Source organism: Delphinapterus leucas, chromosome 6 (assembly GCF_059928025.1).
Source record: "Delphinapterus leucas isolate spDelLeu-1000000601 "Yukka" chromosome 6, BTC_Dleu_Yukka2, whole genome shotgun sequence".
Taxonomy (NCBI): domain Eukaryota; kingdom Metazoa; phylum Chordata; class Mammalia; order Artiodactyla; family Monodontidae; genus Delphinapterus; species Delphinapterus leucas.
This window is the reverse complement of record NC_143134.1, coordinates 118,798,429-118,822,192: the sequence shown is the minus strand read 5'-3', so window position 1 is coordinate 118,822,192 and position 23,764 is coordinate 118,798,429. Positions and strand designations below refer to the sequence as shown.

The 23,764-nt window shown below is 39.3% G+C and overlaps 1 protein-coding gene across 15 annotated transcripts in view; it reads left to right on the top strand.

Moving 5' to 3' along the window:
- FNBP1 (formin binding protein 1) overlaps nt 1-23,764 on the top strand; it is a 141,176-nt gene that overhangs the window by 79,108 nt on the left and 38,304 nt on the right. For all 15 annotated transcript variants that reach the window (XM_089913858.1, XM_089913867.1, XM_089913862.1 and 12 more), the window contains 2 exons: nt 80-142; nt 579-683. In XM_089913858.1, coding sequence (XP_089769984.1) covers nt 80-142; nt 579-683 — 168 coding nt within the window. The remainder of the gene's footprint in view (nt 1-79; nt 143-578; nt 684-23,764) is intronic.

Genomic DNA, 23,764 nt, shown 5'->3' with positions numbered 1-23,764 from the left:
AAGTGGATGAATTTTTCTTTTCTAAAGTGTTAATATGAGAAAGAGGGGGTACTAATTATGGGTGTGTTCCCCCCTCCAGCACTTTCATGACGGACGGAAGGCACAGCAGCACATAGAGACTTGCTGGAAGCAACTAGAATCGGTAAGTGAAAACCCAACCTCTCAAGAAATGTCTTTATAGATTTTCTCGTTTGAATTTAACTTAAGCTTGAATCAACCAGTAGTACAAAACAAACAGAGACACTATTTATTGTCTTGAGAGATTTTTATAATTTGAATTTAACTGGTTTCTAGAAATCATTACTGAAAGTAAAATGTTAAGCCCAAAGGAGTTCAAGCAGAGTCTTTTTCTAAAAATCATACGGAAAGAACAAAGATTAGACAGTTTGGATGGAAATAAATGTGGATTTTAAAATAACTTCCTGAAATGATGACACGGAACAAATCAGTTTGGAGAAGAAAGCTTTCGGTGGAGGGGGTGGGGGCGGGCGGATATCGATAAAATTACATCTTCTCATAAGACTCTCATGGTTTCATTAAAAATTACTTTCCCCGCAACCATCTTCCTCTGCTTTTAGAGTAAAAGACGTTTTGAGCGGGATTGCAAAGAGGCTGACCGAGCCCAGCAGTACTTTGAGAAAATGGATGCTGACATAAATGTTACAAAAGCAGATGTTGAAAAGGTAAGGTGAAAGCGAGGGTCTTTCTTTCATTTCCCTTTTTAACGTTCATCACGTATCCTCCCAGACTGCTGGTCCCCAAGTTCTCCTTTCTGCTGCAACCACAAAAGGCCACTTTACTTGGGATCATTTTCATTTTGTGTCAACGGAGGGATGTTGGCGGTGGGGTGGCAGGGGGAGAATCTAAAATTTGGGGAGTCTCCGGTGGTAATGATTTGAGCAGTTTGTTGATTTATTTAGTCATCAGGATGATAACACGGAGACTTAGACCATGAACATACCTTAGGGGGTGGTTTCCGCAGACCGTGGTTCTCTCTTAATGGCTTTTCAAAGAAAAAGTCAACCTCTTAAAAGCTGGAGCAGACTGTCCAGTGCCATCTGGAAGAGCTCGGCCACCTACAGTGCTTATGTTAAAAAGGTAAAGAGATTCACACGAGTGGCCTGTGTTCTAACGGATTCATTCAGGTTGATAACAGGTTGTACTTGAAGGCTTGCATTGGAAAGTCCTCCCAAAAGCTTTTCCCGAAATGGACTTGTATTGGCAATTAGGAATATTATTATAAAGCTTGTACTGTGTCTTCCTGTGGTTCCCTCTGTGTTTTTTCCCTGGAAGTTAAAGTTTCTTTTTATAAAAGTCATCAATGTTAGTGTAAACAAAACTGGGCTATTAAATAACAGTATTCATTCGTGACTGCCCAGGGCTACTTTGGCATTCACAGACTCATGCTTTAAGTGGGGTAAAACCCTGCTTTTTCACAGATTTCTTTCACTTTTGCCAGATTATTTGGAGTTGAATTTGCTCAGAAAATAGTGTGAATTAGTTATTCATTGCCCAATTCTGCCAGATTCCTTGCTTAAAGCCTAGGTATATATTAGCATGCCTTCCTCTAAAATTATCTAATATATTAGAAAACACATTCTTAATGTCTATATTTGATCTTGAGTGGAGACATTTACTTTACCAAAAGATATATTAATTTGCTGGTAAAGTTACCCATAAATTACCATAAATTTGTTATAAGTTCTCATAAAATATTAATTCCCTGAAGTATTTAATATGTTATTCCATTAAAATAGATTGACCCAAAGTTTATCAAAAAAACATTTGTGGTTAAAGGAGGTAAAATCAGTATATGTGTCCCAGAAACATGCCTGGCACAAAGGTATGCATTCTGTAGCAAATATTTTATTACCCTAAATGTAAAATTGGAGTGATTTTTATTTATTGAAAGACTTTTTTAAAGCCATTACTATTATGACCTTGTCTTAGAAAAAAAGCTATCTATCCTTGCTCATTGTAGAAATACCTGAAAATACAACCAAATGAAGTGGGAGAAAAAAATTAAAACACCCAACTATGGTTAATAAAATACCTTTCAGAGCCTCCACCATTCATTCCTGGTTTCTAAACAAAGGTACTTCACTTTTTTTTTTTTTTTTGGCCGCGCCGCGTGGCTTGCGAGATCTTAGTTCCCTGACCAGGGATCGAACCCGTGTCCCCTGAAGTGGAAGCACAGAGTCCTAACCACTAGACCACCAGGGAATTCCCTCAGAGCCTTTTCTTTAAAAAAGATTATGTATACTACACATGTACAGTGTAAAGAATAGTAACAAAGGGAACAGCTGCTAATCCACAGCCTATCTTAAGAAATAAAAATCTTATTGTTGCCTTTCAAGTCTCCCTTCCCAACTTCATCCTTCTCTTCGCTCTAGAGGTAAACTTTATCCTTAATTTGGTGTTAATCATCTCCTCGCTTCTTCATAGCTTTATCGTAGGTGTCTGTATCTCCAAAGAGTTTATTTCATAATTTTGTGCGCTTTTCACCTTTATAGAAAGAAAATCATACTTTCATTTCTTTTCTTGTGACTTGACTGTTTTTCATTTGATATTATGTTTTTCACTTAATTCATGTGGACTATAGAACACATAACTTTTATATATTAATTTTAGAGCCAGATGCTTGCTAAACTCTCTTTTGATTTCTCTTTTGGGGTTTTCCGTAGAGACAGTCATAACAGCAGCAAATAATGACAGTCTTATATCTTCTGTTTCAATCTTTATGTCTTTTATTTATTTCTCTTATCTTGCTCTGCTGGTTACGACCTCTTTTATGCTGGCAGTAGCAGTTATTGTGGACTTCCTTATCTCGTTCTAGATTATAAAGAGCGTGCTTCAAATGTTTCCCCATTAAGCATGATTATAATATACCCTTTATCGGGCTAAGGGATTTCCCTTCTTTTTCTATTTTGCCAATAAGTTTTTTTTTGTTTTTTGGGGGTTTTTTTTTTGCGGTACGCGGGCCTCTCACTGTTGTGGCCTCTCCCGTTGCGGAGCACAGCCTCCGGACGCTCAGGCTCAGCGGCCATGGCTCACGGGCCCAGCCGCTCCGCGGCATGTGGGATCTTCCCAGACCAGGGCACGAACCTGCGTCCCCTGCATCAGCAGACGGACTCTCAACCACTGCTCTACCAGGGAAGCCCCAACAAGTTTTTTTTTAAAGCTTGACTTAATATTGAACATCATCAAATACCTTTTCTGCTTCCTTTAATCCATTAACGGGTAGATTACATTATTAAATTTTCTTGTATTGAACCAAATTAGCGTTCCTCGGACGAATATAACTAGGTTATGATGTATTTTTTTTTTATACAGAGCTGAATTTATTTTGTTAACATTTTAAGATTTTGCATCTATAGTCATTGAAATTGATCTGTAATTTTTCTTTCTTGGCTGTTCTAGTTTGCTTTACTTCTTTTTTTTTTTTTTGCGGTACGCGGGCCTCTCACTGTTGTGGCCTCTCCCGTTGCGGAGGTCAGGCTCCGGACATGCAGGCTCAGCGGCCACAGCTTACGGCCGCCGGCCCCAGCCGCTCCACGGCATGTGGGATCTTCCCGGACCGGGGAACAAACCCGCGTCCCCTGCATCGGCAGGCGGACTCTCAACCACTGCGCCACCAGGGAAGCCCTGCTTTACATCTTTTTAGTTGTGGAGTGTTGCTCTTTATTCTCTGGATAATATATGTGAGATGAAATTAACTGTTCCTTAAATATTTTGTAATCCTTTATTGTGGGAGAGTTTCTAACTGCTGATCCAATTCCTTTATTGTCTTTTTCTTTGGTTGATCTTGGCATGTTATATTTTTCTAGAAATATACCCATCTCATCCCAGGTTTTCAAATTTAGTGGCCAAAAGTTGCCCATAATATTCTCACCTTAATTTTTTGCTGCATATATTGTGTGTCCCCCTTATTTATTCCTAATATTATTTATTTATACTTTTTGGGGAGGGCCTTTTTTTTAAAATCAATTCTTATTTATTTATTGATCTACTTGGCTGCATTTGGTCTTAAATGTGGCACCTGAGATCATCATTGTGGCATGCAGGATCTTTCAATGCGGCGTGGGCGTCTCTCTAGTTGTGGCACGTGGGCTCCAAAGTGCACAGGCTCAGTAGTTGTGGCGTGCAGGATTAGTTGCCCCACGGCGTGTGGGATCTTAATTCCCCGACCAGGAATCGAACCCACGTCCCCTGAATTGGAAGGCGATTCTTAACCACTGAACCACCAGCAAAGTACTGGGAAGGGTCTGTTTTGCTTTGATTTGTTTTAATAATGTATATATATTTTAATTTTATTTACTTATTTATTTTCGGCTGTGTTGGGTATTTGCTGCTGCGCGCGGTCCTTCTCTAGCTGCGGTGAGTGAGGGATACTCCTCTGCGATGCGCGGGCTTCTCACTGCGGTGGCTTCTCTTTGTTGCAGAGCACGGACTCTAGGCGCACGGGCTTCAGTAGTTGCGGCACATGGGCTCAGCAGCTGTGGCTCACGGGCTCCAGAGCACAGGCTCAGTAGCTGTGGCACACGGGCCTAGTCGCTCCACGGCATGTGGGATCTTCCCCGACCAGGGCTCGAACCCGTGTCCCCTGCACCAGCAAGCAGACTCCCAAACACTGTGCCACCAGGGAAGTCCGAGGGTCTGTTTGTTTTCTTTTAAAGGACATTAATGGTCTTCATCTTTTATTTATTTGTTTGTTTGTTTTTGGCCACGCCGTGCAACATGTGGGATCTTAGTTCCCCGACCAGGTATCGAACCGTGCTCCCTTCAGTGGAAGCGCAGAGTCTTAACCATTGGACCGCCAGGGAAGTCTCGAGGGTTTGTTTTTTAAAATCATTTTTTATTAGTATTTTACAAAAACCAAAAGTTATCTTTATGGAATTTCTTTTTACTTTCTATTTTATTTATTTTCTTTTTCTTCTTCTTCCTCCTCTTCCTCTTCTGTCAGTATCTTTGGATTTATTTTATTGCCCTTTTAAAAATTTCTTTCTTCAGATGCTTTCCTCATTTCAACTTTTCTTCTTTTCAAATATAAGCATTTAATGAACAAAGTTCTCATTTAACTACTGTTTTATTTGCAACCCATGGATTTTGGTATGCAGTAGTAGTATTATGGTTCATTTCCTGATATATTTCTTTTACTATTTAGTCTCTCCAGTAATTTATTTGGAAGCATATTTTTAAATTTCCAATTGTATGACTTTTTAAACTTATCTTTTTGTTAATGATTTCTAATTTAATTGCATTGTGGTTATAGAAAGTCTGAGTTTGAGACTTTTACATTTGTTGAGACTTGTCTTATAGCCTAGTACAGGGTCAGTTTTTATAAATGTTCTCTAAGTAATTGAAAAGAATGTGTATTTTCCATTTCTTGGTTGCAGAGCTCTACATTTTTTCATTAGAGCAAACTTGCTGATTACCCACACCTTCCCATCATTAAGGATTTTTTTGTCTGCTTGTTGTAATGTATTTTGATAGAGATATGTCACTTCTTTGTGCCTCACTTTCCTTGTCTGTAAAATGGGAACACAGAAGGAAACGATTGATGCGAGTGTTGGTTGAGATAATCTGTACAAGATACTCGAAGCCATTTATGGCAGTGGCCAGTGATCATTACATTAACTATTGCGATGATAACGATGGAAGATTTGTCATTTTCTGTCCATTTTGCTCTTCCATTGTAAAGCTGTTTTATTAAAGAATAAAGTTTAGAATTGTAATGTCTTCAATGTGATTTAATTTTTCACTGATTTCCACAGTCATGCTTTATGCCTTGAAGTCTATTTTACCCAACATAAACCAGCCTTTTCTTTGGGTCAGCATTTGCCTGGCAAGTCTTTCCCATAGTTTTAGTCTACATGTTTCTTTGTTCCCATATTTAGATGTGTCTTTTGTAAATGGCATATAGCTGGATTTCTTTTTAATACAGTCTGATGGCCTTTACCTTTCACCTGGAGAGTTTGGATGGATGTATACCATCTCATTTTATTTCTATTTGTTTCACTTTTTCTGTTTCCTTCCCCCTTTCCCTGACTCACTGTTTCTTGCCTTCTTGGATTTTTGAAAATTGTGTTTTGTTTTCCTCATTCCGTTTTCTCCTCTACTGCTTTGGACATTATGTATTCTATTTCTGTGCTTTATTTGGTAAACCTAGACTGTTGTTTTTTTTTTTTTTTTTTGTCTGCATTGGGTCTTTGTTGCTGTGCGTGGGCTTTCTCTAGTTGTGGCAAGTGGGGGCTACTCTTTGCTGCAGTGTGCGGGCTTCTCATTGTGGTAGCTTCTCTTGTTGCAGAGCACGGGCTCTAGGCACACGGGCTTCAGTTGCTGTGGCAAGTGGGCTCAGTAGTTGTGTCTCATGGGCTCTAGAACGCAGGCTCAGTAGTTGTGGCGCACGGGCTTAGTTGCTCCGTGGCATGTGGGATCTTCCTGGAGCAGGGCTCAAACCCGTGTCTCCTGCATTGGCAGGCGGATTCTTAACCACTGCGCCACCAGGGAAGTCCTAGACATTTTAACATATATGTTCAGCCTAACTATAAAGTAAATTAGGGTCTTTACTAATGTCCACCCAAACAACTTTAACTAAAACCAGCTCCCTCTTAACATTGCAATGTATTTGTGAATATTTTTGGTTCAACTGCATTATTTATTTATTTTTTTATAGTTCTGTAAGTATATTTTCTTTGTTCACCATTTCTTTTTGTAGATGGGGTCTTATTCCTTCTTCCCAAAGGACACCTTTAGAAGTTCCCTTAGCAGAGATTTATTACAGTAAAATCTCAGTTTTTGTTTGATTGGAACTTTTTTTCACTTTCATTCTTGAAACATGATTTCTCCATGTGTACAGCCCTAGGGTGATTGTATTGCACCTGGAGGGTCTTATGCTGCCATCTTTTGACTCCCGTTTGTAGTTGAGAAGTCACAGTGTGTGAGAAGCCAGTATAATTGTTAATCCTTTGAAGATAATGTCTCTTCTTTTTAATAACTATAAAGATCTATTTCTTGTCTTTTTGTCTTTAAAATAGGGGTGACTTTCTTTATCTTCCTTTTGATTCATTGGGCTTATTGCCTCCAGATTGGGATTTTCTGATGCTTGCCTATTCCTCATTCTATTGTTTCCATTGGAACTCTGATTATAAGGCATTAGTTAAAATATCTACTCTATCCTCCATGCCTATTAAGCTATATTTGTATTTTTCATCTGTTTGTCTCTCTCTTTCTCTGCTGTGTTCCATGTAATTCCTTTAGATATAACTTTCATTTCAGTAATTCTCTCTTAAGCTGTGTCTGATCTGTGGTTTAACATGTCCATTGAGTTTCTAATTTCAGTTGTTACATTTTCATTTCTAGAAGTTCTTTATAGTTCTCTTTAAAATCTATAGTCATTTGTTATTTTCTTGTTGCTTTGTCACACCCTTGTACCATATTTTACTTCTTTAAACATACCAAACACACTGACTTTATATTCTCTATTTGATTAATTTTAGTATCTACAATTTATGTGGGCCTGTTTCTTCAGTTTGTTGTGTCTGCTGACTTGTTTCCTCCTATATTTATGTCCTTTCTTCTATAATGCCATAAATGCGTTGCCGAAAAACTTTATGTTCTGCAAAAAAAAAAAGGTGCTAAAGATAATGAACAGGACTTAGGGGAAAATAGGCTTAGAAATAGATCACTCAGTACTTACAGAACTTTGTAACCAGAGAACCAACAAAACAACAATCCTAGTAAAACAACTAGCATTTGAATTGAGTATCACAGCCCTTGTCCTTTAAGATGTAGGTCCTTCTGAGTATTCGGGCCTTAAGACACGTAGGTCCTTGGAAGCATTCACGTTCAGCAAAATGAAAAATCTGATCCTGGATAAATACTTCCTGCACTTATCTGTTGTTCTGCCACAGGTGGAAATATCTTTCCAGATTTTGCGTACGTAGCTTTACCAGGTAGTTCAACAGAATGAGTATTGTAGCAGTTCTTGAAGCCACTGAAGCAGCCACTAGTTGCAATTCTGTAGATTTTTAGCCTTTTTTCTTTCTTTTTTTTTTTAAATTGAAGTATAATTGATGTACAATATTATATTAGTTTCAGGCGTACTTAGGCTTTTTCTTAAAATCTGCATGACGTTGCTAAGGCTTACCTGTGATTGCTTCCAAACATTAATTTACTGTGAAAAATTGCATATAGACTGGCAAGGCTTCTGTGTTATACCAACATCATTGCCTTGTATTTCAGTCACAGAAGAAAGTATGTCACAGCAGAAAAACATGTGAGATTCAAAACAGAGTGTGTGTGATTATAAATGTGCGTTTCTTGGAATTTCATCTCTGGCCTACATTTAAAGTGGGTTCTCCAGGGAGCTGGCATTACCTGGGGTCACTACCAGGCCAGGACTGCATCAGTCTGAATTTCCAACTTGGGGTTGGGGATCCACACACGCTGTGTGAGTTCTAGTCCTTTGTGATTGAAAAACTTCCAGGATGACTTTTTAATTTTCCTCCCTCAGGTCAGATCCAAGGTAGTTAACTTAACAAACGTGCAGTTGCTGGGTCCAGTTGCAGCTTTAGGACTTTTGGAAGGTACTACCAAATTGAACTGCTCTCCTCAACTATTTTAATATTTCCAAGGATGTATTATTATTTCTTATACATAGAGTCATTTTGTTATTTTTATGGAAGTACTATTTACCTCCTCCCTAAAGATGTGATAAATTACTGGATTTTAGCATCACAAATGTTGAAGCTCATAGAGCAATGTCTAAACATTGGAATTCTTAAGTTATTCTTAAGTTATTTTGCTTATGAGTATCACTTGAAGCACTGTAATTTCCCCAAAACAAACTGTGATTTGATTGTTATATCAGTTCTTGCATTATCAGCAGTGAAGCCTCTTGTCAGTAACAAGCTGAAAGGATGCAGTGTTTCAGTTCTTATGGATACTTAATGTAATTTCCCATTTTGACTTCTAATAGCCTTCAGATCTAATATAAATGTCTTTTCCTCCAGTTTCTGCCCATGATTAAATTATCCAATTGTATTCAAGATCACTCCCCCTCCTTTTTCCAGCAGTCAGCCCCACGACACTTGGAATGCCATGCCTGTGTTTATAAAGACATTGTAGCTGCTCCCACCATGAGTAGGATGGACTTTCCTAAACTACGCTTGTGTTTGATGACACAGCTCATGGGAACTATATGTGCATGCATCTTCTAAGCTGCGTAGGATCTGGGTAGGAGCCTGATTTTCTTCTTCTCCTTTTGGGAAGTTAAATGTTCCACAGAGGGATTGGCTCTGTGTGTTCAAATTGCCTAAATCTGCTCGAGTCCACGTTTTTGCTTTGTGTTCAGCATCAGTGTGTGGCCAGATGTTTAGTCATTTGCTTACAAGAGGGTATTTGTTAGCCTTGAGGCACCCAGTTTAACTAAATGTAAATTTATACGTTGAAAGTAGGCATAAGAAGAAAAACTGACAGTTTTACCTCTGGGCCAGTGAACATATTTGGATGTTGTGAGGATGCCATGTGCCTTAGAAGAACGATGGAGAAAGAAAATAAGTTCAATGGAATGGTTTTTATGCCACTGTCAGAAAGCTTTGGATTTGAAGACTTGGAATGAGTTGTAGTGATTTGAAATTAGTGAAGCTGGCTATGTCAAAGAACCAATAGAGGTTGGAATAGGTCATCTCATGGCTCGTGACCCATACGCTCAAGTTGAAGGTAAAACCAGACTTTTTTCCTCCTTTTTAAGGAGATGGAAAAGATAGTCCTTACTACCTGTCTTGTAATATTGAACAGTCGAAGGACTGCAAGGGAACATGGAAAAATCAAACCATATTATGTCTTACTCAAATATAGGAGTCTCTTGTAAAAAAATTAAAGCACTGAGGATAAGGTGGAAGTATTCTCTGCTGTCCAGCCCTCCACCTCCCAGACCCTCCTCAGAGGTGGTCACTCTCGCCATTGGTATGTGTCCTTATAGACCTTTTAAAATAGGTTTTTATTGAGGTGTAATATACATACCATAACGTGGCCACATGTTACGTGGACAACTCAATGAGTTTTTACATATATATGAAATCGTGTGCCACCACCCCAGATAAGGGACATTTCTAGGACCCCAGCAGGCTCCCTGGAACCCTCCCCCCACCCCAAAGTTATTGTAATAATAATAATAACTGTTATTCTGACCTCTGACATATATTCGTTTAGCCTATTTCTGTACTTCATACAAATTATATAATATGCATTCTTCTGTTTGACTTCTCTAACTCAATATGATGTCTGTGAGATTCATATTTTTGTCATGCGGGGGTGGTTTGTGTTGCCGTGTGGTGCCCATTGTGTGGATGTACCACAATTTAGCCATTCTCAGGTTGGTAGATGTTTGGACTGTTTCCATATTGAGACTAAATTAAGAATAAAGCTCCTAAAAAAGAATAAAACTCCTGTGAACATTTTTATACATGTCAGTTGGTGGCCATGGTCTCTCCACCATGGGCGTGTACCTGAGGTGAGGTGGAACCCTGGGTCACAGGTGCGAATTTGGCGCAGTGCACTGTCAGAGCTTTGACAAAGTGGCTGTACCAACCGACACACAGCAGCAGCTGCTCCTCGCCCTCATGGACGGTTGGTATTCTCAGTCCTTTTATTTTAGCCGAGAAGACGCCGCAATGAGAAGCCCGCGCACCACATCGAATAGCAGCTCCCGCTCGTGGCAACTAGAAGAAAGTCCGTGTACAGCAATGCAGCCAAAAATAAATAAATAAAAATAAAATAATAAAACATTTAAAAAAAAGAAAAAATAAAGTGCAGTGATTTAACTGCATTCAAGGTCAACATTAAAATTTATTTATTTGGCTGTGCCAGGTCTTAGTTGCGGTATGTGTGATTTTTAGTTGCGGCATGGGGGATCTTTAGTTGTGGCATGCGGGATCTAGTTCCCTGCCCAGGTATCGAACCCGGGCCCCTTGCATTGGGAATGTGGAGTCTTAACTGCTGGACCTCCAGGAAAGTCCTTTAGCTCATTTTAAAAGTAGATTTTCTTCTTTCTGGCATACAGGTGCTCTTTATACACTTCGTATATGAGTGTGTATGTATATATGTGTGTGTGTGTGTGTGTGTGTGAGAGAGTGTGTACATATATACATTTGTATGTATGTATATACTAATACAGTTATCTTTACTTACCCCCAATAAAGCCTTCTCTATGCCTTTAATCGATATGTGGGTCATCTTTTATTTAAAAATTTTCATCATTGCTATTAAAATATTGTTGTGTGATGGAAAAAGCCTAGACAACCAGGATATTATCATTTCCAAGTTACACATTTTTAAGGATCAGGCTTAGAAATACAGAGAACCCAGCTCTCTGTGGCCCCATCTCTCAGAAGACCAGTGCCATCAGATTGGACATGGTGCCAAAGGACCATTTGAACTCTTGACGTATTCTCGATTTGGGGGGCTGGGGGTAGAGTATAGTGTGTAAAGAGGTGAGCCAGAGACTACTTTTTAATGGAGTCAGTATTTCAAGCTTTATAGAGTTTGGAGATTACTTGTGGAGAATCAGAATGCTAAGTAGCCATTAATTTATTTTATTAAAATGTTTCTAGTAATTTTTTTCTTGCAGTTTGCTTCTGCTTGGTATAGCTTTTCATCCAACTGAATTCCAAATTTGTCTTTTTCTATTTAAACATGGGCCCCCAAATGAGTTACCGTAGATATATATTTTTTAATTTAAGGGAATTCTAATGGAATCATGATTTCATGGCCTTATTGTCATTTTTCAAAAGCATCTAACTTGTTGACAGAATTCCTGAGTTGTGAAGTGTTCCCATCCATTCATTCCCTCACCCATTATTTGTTGCCTGTGTGCCGGTGAAGTGTGGTGGTGGCATAGATACCGTCGTGGAATCACACAATCCTTGACTTTAAGGAATTTGCCTTTCATTTTCTTCCTAATACTTAGTGACTGTATGGTGAATTTTCCCACGTGCTCCCTACATACTTCTTGAATGCCATTTTGGTGACAAACACTTTAAAGTGGGGTTTGATCTGTCGCTGTGCTTTGGAATAATAACATGCTAGACAAATGGGTGAGAGGCAGCGCCTAATCTCTGCTTTTTTCTGATAATGCTGCAGCTGGCTAGTGCGGTGCTGGGATGAAAAAGGAAAAGGTTATCAAAATGAATGGAATGTGAACTAATATTTCCGAACAGAGAGAACAGTGTTTTCTAAATGCATGCATTAAACTGAGTTCATCCATGTCAGGCAATGAATAATTCCCTTTCTCTAATTCGCCCTTGCCTTGTGACTGTCGGCTCTTACATAATTTCTAAATGCAAAATAGGGTATTGTTTAACAGAAACTGCAGTTCGTGGTTACAAGTAGCCGCAGAAATTGTTAGTGAGCTCAAGTTATGGTTTTTAAACTCTGGCATTCATTTCTCCTTTTCTTACACGTCTAGTTTCATTTAACTTGTGTGATTCTTTGACTGCTAACGTCTTCATTTTCTGGGCAGTTGTTTGCCATCAAACGGTTAACTTGGATTCTTAATTCAAATTCAGTGCCGTTCTGAGTGTTGACTAACCAGAAGAATTCTCTGTACACTGTGAGAAGTTGCCCTATTTGGCCTAATCATGAGTTTTACTGTACAACCCGATTTAAGGAAATGTTTTAAAAGTTAAATTAATTTAAAATGCTGACCATGAGCCCTTAGAACTGTGTATCCATTTCTTAGGGAGTTTGCATTCCATTTTTGTGTGATATTACGGCTTCCAAACATATTTGGCTTTGAGCATTATTAGCTTTTAAATTCTACATAGATGCCCCTATCGTGAAGTAGAATAGGACATTCTGAGTCATTTATGAATTAAGGTAGAATTTTAAGAAGTATGTGATGAAACTTCACGTTTCTAATGACAATAAAATATGCATGCACTCTTTTTATGTGTCATATATTACATAATAGAATCTTTTAAAGAGAAAAATACAATTTTAGTAAAGAATCTATGTCAGTGTTAAGCAAGAATGAAGGAATTTACTTTGAGCGATTATCAGTTTGATAATTATCTTGATAAAACAAATGAAATTTACTAGTTTAGGAGGTTGTCCTCAGTTGGAATCAGGGATGCCTGCTCTGTGAAGCACAGGCAGGACAAACTTGGTTCTGTTCTAACTGAAGCCAGCTGAGTAGCAGAGTGTTAAATTTTTTTACCATTTGGGGAAACATTCTCTAGCAAGATGACTACTTTAGTTATTGTACGTATAAGGATTTGTACTATTAAGTTTTTTTCTCTGCCCTTGCTGTAACCACGAGGTTGACATCTTTATTAAACATGTTAATATCTTTGGGGCTTTCCCCAAATTTGATTCATATCAAATGTCTGACTGGTTATCTGAAGGAATTGTTCGCTGTAACAATTTAGAAAACAATTTTTTTTTTCAAAAGAGGAAGTGGTTTGTACGAATGCAGGAAGTAAATTTCTCAACGGCAGCTTGATCTTTTAGTTTAAAATTGCTTTTGTTTGCAACAAGAGAAAAATGTATAGAATAATGGATATCGTTGCTGCGACTACTCTTTAAAAGTGGATCGGTGTTCAAGTCAAAGATTCTAGAAAAGTCATCTTTGTTATCCTCTTGTTTATATCTGTCCTGTAAGCAGTCATATCTGTAGACTTTATGTTTTGTTTATTTTGCTCCTCAGCGTGCCTGTATTAAATGAACATCGTGAATGGTTTCAGTTGTTTTGATGCTTAATGTTTGTCCTGAGTAATACGGATATGTTTTCTTCTTTTTTGATGCTTCATATGGGAAATGGAATTTAATGGAAATTTTTCCCAATTATCAAATGTGGAATAAATGTATTTATATTTGGAAACAGGACACAACTTTGAATATTAGTAGGATGCGTTTGTTTTTTTTTAAGGCTGTGCCACTCGATATTTAAACAATGAATTTGTGATAGGAATGTTGAAACATAAAATTATTTACTCTGGGGCTTCTCTGGTGGCGCAGTCGTTGAGAGTCCGCCTGCTGATGCAGGGGACACGGGTTCGTGCCCCGGTCCGGGAGGGTCCCACATGCCGCGGAGCGGCTGGGCCCATGAGCCATGGCCACTGAGCCTGCGCGTCTGGAGCCTGTGCTCCGCAACGGGAGAGGCCACAGCAGGGAGAGGCCCACATAGCACCCAAAAAAAAAAAAATTATTTACTCTGGTTAGATGTTTCACATACACGTATTCTTAACGTTGCATTCAGCTCCCAGTTTTAGTTCATTTGCTAGCAATTACTACAGCCTCTATGTTGTTGGCCTTAATTTTTGCTTCTTTGCTTTGGAAATAAGTGGTTTTTACACAGCAAATGGGGTTTGGGTAAACAAACATTTAAAAAGTAACAAGGGGGCTTCCCTGGTGGGGCAGTGGTTGAGAGTCTGTCTGCCGATGCAGGGGACACGGGTTCGTGCCCCGGTCCGGGAGGGTCCCACATGCCGTGGAGCGGCTAGGCCCCTGAGCCATGGCCGCTGAGCCTGCGCGTCCAGAGCCTGTGCTCCGCAACGGGAGAGGCCGCAACGGTGAGAGGCCCGCGTACCGCAAAAAAAAGTAACAGGAATGTCAAAATCTCAGAGCATCAGAAATGTTGGGGGGTGGGGTGCTCCCCAAAGTGAATGTATATAAAGACCAAATACTTTTAAAAGCCTCTTCAGTGAACTATTTCCAGTACGCATTATGTTACTTACATGAAAATGCTAACGCGAGAATCTATCTTAGCTTTGCTTTAGTACTCCTACAACAAGCCTCTAAGTGAATGTTCAAGATAGCAACAGAATGAAATAAGATGATAGGTCATTCCCATACCCTAGATCTGAAAATAAAAGTGAACTGAATAAAACATGAATACAAATATTCATATTATATGAATATATGAACTTGAATATAAAATAAAATAAATAAATGATATTTACTTATTTGAGTGTGTGTGTTTGTGTTTGTGTGTGTGTGTGGCTTCAATACTTGGCATTTCCTTTGTGCCCCTCATTGTTCTAAAGGCTTTTGTACGGCAACTCATTTAATAAAATATTTTAATTTTTACTTATAGTAAATGGTCTATCTTGGCCAGGAGCTGGTTCTTAATATATTTTTTTAATTAATTCGTTTTAGTTTTTGGCTGCAGTGGGTCTTCGTTGCTACGCGTGGACTTTCTCTAGTTGCAGCGAGCAGGGGCTACTCTTTGTTGCAGTGCACGGGCTTCTCATTGCGGTGGCTTCTCTTGTTGCGGAGCACGGGCTCTAGGTGCGGGGGCTAGAATCGCGTGCCCCCTGCAGTGGAAGCCCAGAGTCTTAACCACTGGACCGCCAGGGAAGTCCCCGATTAAGTATATTTTAAACATCCTAGACATTCTATTAGAGTATTTATTGAGCAAATAGTTCAGAGCATCAGTAAGATTATAATGAATACCTTTCTCGAGGGCCTTGGTTAGCAGATAACAAAGAGACAGAGAGACAAGGAAAACTCGAGTCAATTGCAGAATCAGATAATGTGTATAACATGCTAAGCTGCGGGGTGAAGATATTCAGAGCAGCAGTAGTTTAAAAATGATTAATGAGGTACATCATATGTGAAATCACCTGGTCTTATGACCAGCAAATACTAGGAGCTTAAGAGTTGCTCATAGATTCTGCAGCTGAAAAAGCTCCATGTGGATTACAGGTTGTTGGGATAGGGCTGAAGGAAGAATCAGGACTTGAGTATGATGGATGGGTAGAAATTGAATGGATAGAGCAGAGAGGGAGCATCTGAGATGGAGAGAACTTCGTCCCAGGCATTGCGGGAAGCATGCTGCTGATGTTGACAGAACGGGGAGTTGAGTAGGATCTCCCAGAGAGGTGACATGAGAACGGATTGTGAAGGATATTAAGAGTGAAATGGGAGAATGAATGTGATCCGCATGAAATGGTATTGAACCTACTTCTCAAAAAACTTACACTGGGAACGTGTTTTATTTTTTTCGAAGAGGGTTTCAGTCCTTGCCATAATTCTTTTATCCCTTTATAGATAAAAAAAGGTAAGGCTATACAGTGTTAAATTTCCATTAACCTGGGACTTCCCTGGTGGTTCAGTGGTAAAGATTCCACTTTCCACTGCAGGGGATGCGGGTTCCACCCCTGGTCCGGGAACTAAGGTCCCACATGCCGCGGGGCAACTAAGCCCGTGCACCGCAACTACTGAGCTCGCGCACCGCAACTACTGAGCTCGCGCACCGCAACTAGAGAGCCTGCGTGCCCCAAACTGCGGAGCCCACGCTCTCTGGAGCCTGTGTGCCACAACTAGAGAAGAGAAAACCCGCACACCACAACTAGAGAAAAGCCTGCACTTCACAACTAGAGAGAAGCCTGCATGCCACAACGAAGAGCTTGCACACCTGAAAGAAAATCCCACGTGCCACAAATAAGACTTGACACAGCCATAAAAATAAAATTTAAAAAAATTTTAAAAATTACCATTAACCTAAAATGGCCATGCTGGATGTGGGAGAGCTAAGACTGAAGCACATTTCTATGAATTCTTTGTGAATTCAGTGTCCTTGCCAGTGTACCGTATGATTTCACTCCTGGTTTATATTAAACGAGCTCTTAATTGTTAGCCACTGCTCTTGCCTGCAGAACTAGGCTGGTGATAATGGGTTGGGATAAGGTGATAAATAGCAATTGACATGAAGCCTCAATATATACTAGGGGCCCAATAAGGAGAGGTGGGCCCAGGGACCATCTCAAGGGGGCAGCCATGTCTTCACCATCTATCCACACAGCCAGAGACATGTACTAAGGCAGGCCAAGTGTTGTTACTTCTTGCATATTCCTCCTTTCTGGGTTAAATTCCCTCCTTTCTGAATGATAGGTTGTTTTTATTTTCTTCCATAAGGGTTTGTGAGTAGTAAGTTCTTTATTTGTCTGAAATGTTTTTATTTTGTCCTCACTCGAATGTGATGGTTTAGTTAGGTATAGAATTCTAAGCTGACAATGATTTTCTCTAAACATTTTGAAAACCTCATTCCATTGTCTTTTATCATTGATTGTTCCTTTGGGAAGTTGGCTAATAACTTAACTGTGTTCCTTTTGTGGGTATTTGACTGTCCTCCCTAGCTCTTAAGACCTTATCATTGCCTTTGGTGTTCCGTGGCATCACTGTGATATTTCCAAGTACAGACTTTTTGTTTCTTATTTACTCTGCTTGGGGTTCACTGGGGATTTGTTCCTTTCATAAATGTAGGAAAACTCTCAGGTGTTAACTCTTCAAATATGCCTTTCTTTCATTCTCTTGAATTGTTGGTTCTGGGGCTCAGATATGTATGAAACTTCTCATTCTATTCCCCATGCTTCTTAACTTCTTTTTCCTTCATTTCATTTCTTTATCTCTATATATTACACTTTGTGTAACTTTCTCAGCTACTTCATGAGTCCTCTTCAATTATTCTATTATTTAACTGATTTATTAAGTTTTTAAATTTCAATGAGTGCATTTTTTATTTCTGGAAGTTCCATTTGCTTCTTTCTCAGATATACTTCATCTTTACAATGTCTTTCATTTTCTTGTGATTTCTGTTGCTTCTTTTATTTCTTTAACCCTTTTAAATGTTCTTGTTTTATATGTTCTTTAAATTTTTCTTTTAGCTCAGGTTTTTAAAAAATTAATTAATTAATTTGTTTGTTTATGGCTGCGTTGGGTCTTCTTTGTTGCACACGGGCTTTCTTTAGTTGTGGCGAGGGGGGCTACTCCTCAGTGCGGTGCGCGTGCTTCTCATTGCAGTGGTTTCTCTTGTTGCGGAGCATGGGCTCTAGGCACGTGGGCTTCATTAGTTGTGGCTCGCGGGCTCTAGGCACGCGGGCTTCAGTAGTTGTGGTGCACAGGCTTAGTTGCTCTGCAGCATGTGGGATCTTCCCAGACCAGGGCTTGAACCCATGTCGCCTGCATTGGCAGGCAGATTCTTAACCACTGTACCACGAGGGAAGTCCCTAGCTCAAGTTTTTATGGTGATAGTTTTTCTCTCTACTGTGTCAGCTCTCACAGTATTTTATTTCCTTGTGCATTTATGATTGTTAATATTGTTATTTTTTGTATGAGCATACCTTCAACAGGGATGGGTTTTTCCTCTGGGAATCCCTTAAAAGCAGGATTGTGGGTGTATCCCCACTACCATTAGGGTTTTGTATTTATTTTGGCCAGACAACCTGGGGCCGATTTTTATGTTAATTTCTTGTGGTGGAGATTCTTGCAACACCTTTATGTTATACACAGGCTTAAGGTTTTGTTTCTCAGAGGACACTCTTACCCCACTTCATCCCATAGCCTGATACCTAATCAAACTTCTTTGCTGTCTTCTTTGACCACTAGAAGTTTTGCTAGGTGTTGCCCAGCTTAAAGAATGCAGAGAAAAGTAGTACTGTGGTCAAAATTCAGGAAGGGCCTGTAATCTTTTATCTTGACCTATTAAGAATATATTACTGAAAATAACATCTGTAAGGTTTTTAGTATTAAACATTCCTGATTAAACATCTATTGTGACTTGGTACTAAGGATGAACAGCTTCTCACCAAAAACCTCAGATTTCTCTCTTTTTTTTAAAACTGAAGTGTAGTTTTTTTAATAATGTTTCATGTGTACAGCAAAGTGATTCAGCCATAAATATATATATATATATATATATATACTTTTTCAGATTCTTTTCCATTATAGGTTATTACAAGATATTGAATATAGTTCCCTGCGCTATCTAGTAGGTACTTGTTGTTTATTTTATATATAGTAGTGTGTATCTGTTAACCCCAAATTCCTAATTTATCCCCCTCCCCTTTCCCCCTTTTGTAACCATAAGTTTGTTTTGTGAGTCTATTTCTGTTTTGTAGATAAGTTCACGTCTCCTTTTTTTTTAGATTCCACATATAAGTGATATCATATGGTATTTGTCTTTCTCTGACTTACTTCATTTAATGTGATAATATCTAGGTCCATCCATGTTGCTGCAAACAGCATTATTTCATTATTTTTAATGGCTGAGTCATATTCCAGTGTGTGTGTGTGTGTGTGTGTACATATATATACCTCAGATTTCGTGGTATTTCATTTCTTTCTCTGGGGTATATAACATGATTAATTTTTTTTACTCTTCTAAGGAATATATATGTTTTGTAGAACTGCATTCCAGAGTGCTTTCAGTATTTTTGCTCTTCACAATAATGCCACAGCCGTAGAGAATGGTGATCATATAGGCATCAACTTTCCAGAATCCAGGCTGTTCTCTTCAACTGTGCATATATGGAACCTTGTGGTATTAACCTTGTGCATGTCATATTTTGGGGTGACGTTACTTATTAAGGGGAGAAAGGGAAGAGAAAGAGATCATCAATCTCAACCTACTATAACTAAAAACTCAAGACCCTCGCCAAGAATAATGTGTTAGAAGCCAGGGAGGAGGAGGGGGCAAGTCTTGGAGACCATGATTTATATTTTACCAAGATCTCTGAGCTCATACCAAGTTCGTTTTCACCAGCTTAACTTGGAGGTATGCCAGCATTAAGAGCAGCCATATCAGCAGTGGCTTCTGTTTCAGCAGAAATTGTCACTCACCTTCTAATTCTACTTTTTAAATAAGGCAACTAGGGTGTAGGGAAACAGAAGGCCTTTTCTTAAAACTGTTTAGCAAGTGAATGGCCCCTGAGGGATTGAGATGCTGGTCTCATTTGCTATCTTTCCATATTCTCTCCTTCTATTTCAGCACTAAAGTAACCTACAATGCTGGGGCTAGAAGTTGTAAGCCTGTTTCAAAAAAAAAAAGAAATCAGGAAATTGCTGGAATATTTCAAGCATATTTCTTTGGTTAACTTATTTTGAAGTTTTTCTGTGTTCTGTATTTTAGCTGCCCTTATAATTTATCAAAGACAGACTCATTGTTTTGGCAAGTCCCGGCCTGGAAGTCTCCAACAAAAACTCACGGTGCTCTGTCTGAATAGGAATTTTTAGATGCATTTTAGTCTTGAACTTGAAAATGTATTCTAGATGCAACAGTTTGCTGGGAAATTGAAACAATGCCATTTATCATACAACAACATTACTCCAGACAGAGAGCTTTTCCATCTCTTCCTTTGTTAATATCCCTCCTACTATATCTTTCAGAGCTGTGTGTGTGTGTGTGTGTGTGTGTGTGTGTGTGTGTGTGTGTGTGTGTACCTCAAAGGCAAGCCATAACTCTTCAATCTTTCACTGTTGTTTCTGGAATTCTACATTAGAATTTGTCTCTTTCACTAAGCTTTTTGGCAAAATAAACTAACTTCATCACTCTTTTCAGAAGTGATCATTATTAATGTTTTATTTTTATAATAATGAGATTATACTGTAAATATTGTTTTAGAAACTTGAAAAAAATTAAATTATATATAGCTTTCACTTTCCCTTATTAAATACTCTTTCACATTATTTTTCTTCCAGGCTACACAATAGCCCATCAAGGGTATGACATATAATTAACCAATCACATTACTGGACATTGTCTCAAATTATTAGCTATTATAAACAATATTGTGTGGATATCTTTTGTGAACACTGAAAATTATTTCATTAGGATAAATTCCCAGAAGTAGAATTGCTGGGTCAAAGACTAGGGTGAAATCAGTTTTACTCCTAATCATTGACAAATCATAGAGAAATTCAGTTTACCAGTTAGAAATTCAGGGATTCTCAATAGATTGCTGTTTTTCTGGTCTCAAAAATACGTAGAGGAGGACTTGGTGGCGCAATGGTTAAGAATCCGCCTGCCAATGCAGGGACACGGGTTCAATCCCTGGTCCGGGAAGATCCCACATGCCGCAGAGCAGCTTAACCCGCGCACCACAACTACTGAGCCTGCGCACCTGGAGCCCGTGATCCGCAACAAGAGAAGCCACCGCAATGAGAAGCCTGTGCGCAGCAACGAAGAGTAGCCCCCGCTCACTGCAACTGGAGAAAGCCCGCGCGCAGCAACGAAGACCCAACGCAGCCATAAATAAATAAATAAATTACTTAAAAAAAAAAAAAAAAGTACATCCTTTATTAAAAAAAAAAACAACAAACCTAGAGGGACTTCCCTGGTGGTCCAGTGGTTAAGATTTCATGCTTCTCCTGCAGGGGGTGTGGGTTTGATCCCTGGTCAGGGAACTAAGATCCCACATGCTGTGTGCTGCTGCATGGGGGGTGGGGGGGGGGACGACACACCTAGAGAATAGGTCACAATATCCAGTGGCCCCTACCTCTCTTGTATGCTGTGAAAATGTGTGCATTTCTTCTCTTTAAACTGGCCACGTCCAAAAGGAAAGGTGCTCCAATCGTTGGAGCTACTGGTGACTCTGAGACTCACCATCTTTGCCAGCTGTTGATTGGGGATCATTGTAATGTGGTGGTGTCATTTAATGATGTCCTTGCAGCTGTGTTCTTGGAACTTTCTGGTGAATTTCCCAAGGCTGCTCTACCTCCTCTCAGTGTTATCTCAGATCCCACTCCACCAGGGAAAGACACTAGGTTGTCACTATTACCAGTGTTTACCAGAGGGTGGGATGTGCAGGGACTTTTACTTTTTAACCTTACAATTCTGTAAATTTGAATTATTTACAGCAAGCATATTTTTGTAATTGGGTGAAAAAAGAACTAAGATGGAGAGAGGCCAGATAACCCAGGTTATTAAATTCGTAAGTTTGATTTTATGCACCATATTAAGTCTGCAGCTCAGGTAGTTGCAGAGGGGTGAATCGAGAGCCAGGGGCCCTGCTGGATTCTTGCTGTGTCTCCAGCCCAGGCTCTGTGCCCTTTTGGCTGGGTTTCGGGGCTGGTGGTCAGGCCATCTGCCCCCTAAGTGGAGCTGTTGCAGGTCACGGGCTATTGGATAATAAATATGGACAGCCTAGCTGTGGTTCAGAATAGTAAATTCAGAATAAGATCTCAATTTAGCCCTCCTTTCCCCTCTGGCCTAAAATACAATTGATCTCTTCTTATAATAATGATGAAATAAAATATTGAAAGTCCAGCTGCTCCAGAGAACATTTACTGCTGTTGGAACTACCAGTGATGAAACATTTTTCATTGTGCTCCCCCAATTTTTGGTAATCAAGCGGGGCCTTTCTAAGTTGTTATATTCACATACTTCTAATCAAGGAAAAATTTGACTTTCCAAGCGCTAGGAATGCTGCTGCAATAAATAGTTCATCATTTAAGGAACAGCAGTGTACACAGTCCTGAGAAGCCTGAGGTCATGTTCAAAAATTAATACATCTCGGGCTTCCCAGGTGGCGCAGTGGTTGAGAGTCCGCCTGCCGATGCAGGGGACGTGGGTTCGTGCCCCGGTCCGGGAAGATCCCACATGCCGCGGAGCGGCTGGGCCCGTGAGCCATGGCCGCTGAGCCTGCGCGTCCGGAGCCTGTGCTCTGCAACGGGAGAGGCCACAACAGCGAGAGGCCCGCGTACCGCAAAAAAAAAAAAAAAAAAAAAAATACATCTCATTATGTATTTAACAATAAATATATAAATAGAACCAGTCCATATTTGCTCATTTTGTTAAAAAGTCAAAAGCTATAAGCAGCCCTGATAAAAGATGTGAGGGTATAACCTAGTAAGTATAACCCCATTCCCTGTGTGAAAGTAAACACATTCCTTAGTATAGCTCATTTTCTCTGTTTATGACAATTGGGACTCAGCCAGCGGTGTTTTCTTCTTAATATTGGAAATATTAAGGAAAAAGTAATAGCGAATTGAACAGGAAATACACATTTTGGCCATGCTAATCATCTAAATTTAACTAACTAAATGGATTTTAGTATTTTTGTCTTTAAACCTGTGAGGATTTAGAAGCATTGGGCTGCAGCTCAGTTTCTAAAATCTTGTTTTCTTTATTTAGAAACTGTAACTCTGACGTTTTAGGCAGCACAACTTTATTTCCATAGGATGTTGAGTTAGAGGTGTTAAGAATTACTAAGCAGTGAAGTAGCGCTTAAGCAATACATACTTAGGCCTATTTGGATTTCTTTGGGGAGATTCCCAAGGATTTGTCAAAGAAATTCTAAAATTTAAATTCAGTCTTTCTGATTGACAGTGAAACTGGTGTAGTTCTTATTTAAAGATGTCTGTGAATTACAGCCTCAGGCAGTTGTGGTCATTCTGGACTTTTTTAGAATGTTATCTCTAAATTCTGTAACTCTGAGTCATTAAAAAAAAAAAAAATCCTCTGACCTTCTCTCTGCCCTACAGTAATATTGCTATAAGATGCTGTATCTTTTAGAATGAGAACATGAATGAAAAGAAATAGCTAATGGTCTGGCTGAGAATAGAAATACTATACCTCTTTAAGATAATAGTTGCTATTTTCAGATGGACTTAAAAAGGGAGGAGAAGTGATGCTTCTAATCTTCATGTAGCCTTAGTCATTAGGAGATACACTCTCGAAAATATCTAGTTACTTAGCGGTTACTCCAAATAAGTTTTTGAAAATACTTTTAAAGATATTTTTAAAAACATATTTGTAGTAATGAGTAACTGACTCAGCACTAGTTTTAGAGAGAGAGTCTTGAAGTTCCATCGCAAAATAAACACAGCAGCTTACGAAACAAAAATAGATTTCCATAGTAAATCTTGGTCAGAACAATGGCACATTCCTGGGCCTGGATTCAACAGTGGGTATTAATTCAAAGCAGCTGGATGCTGGGATTGAGAGTAAGATGGTCCCGTCTTCCTGCGGTGGCCTTGCAGA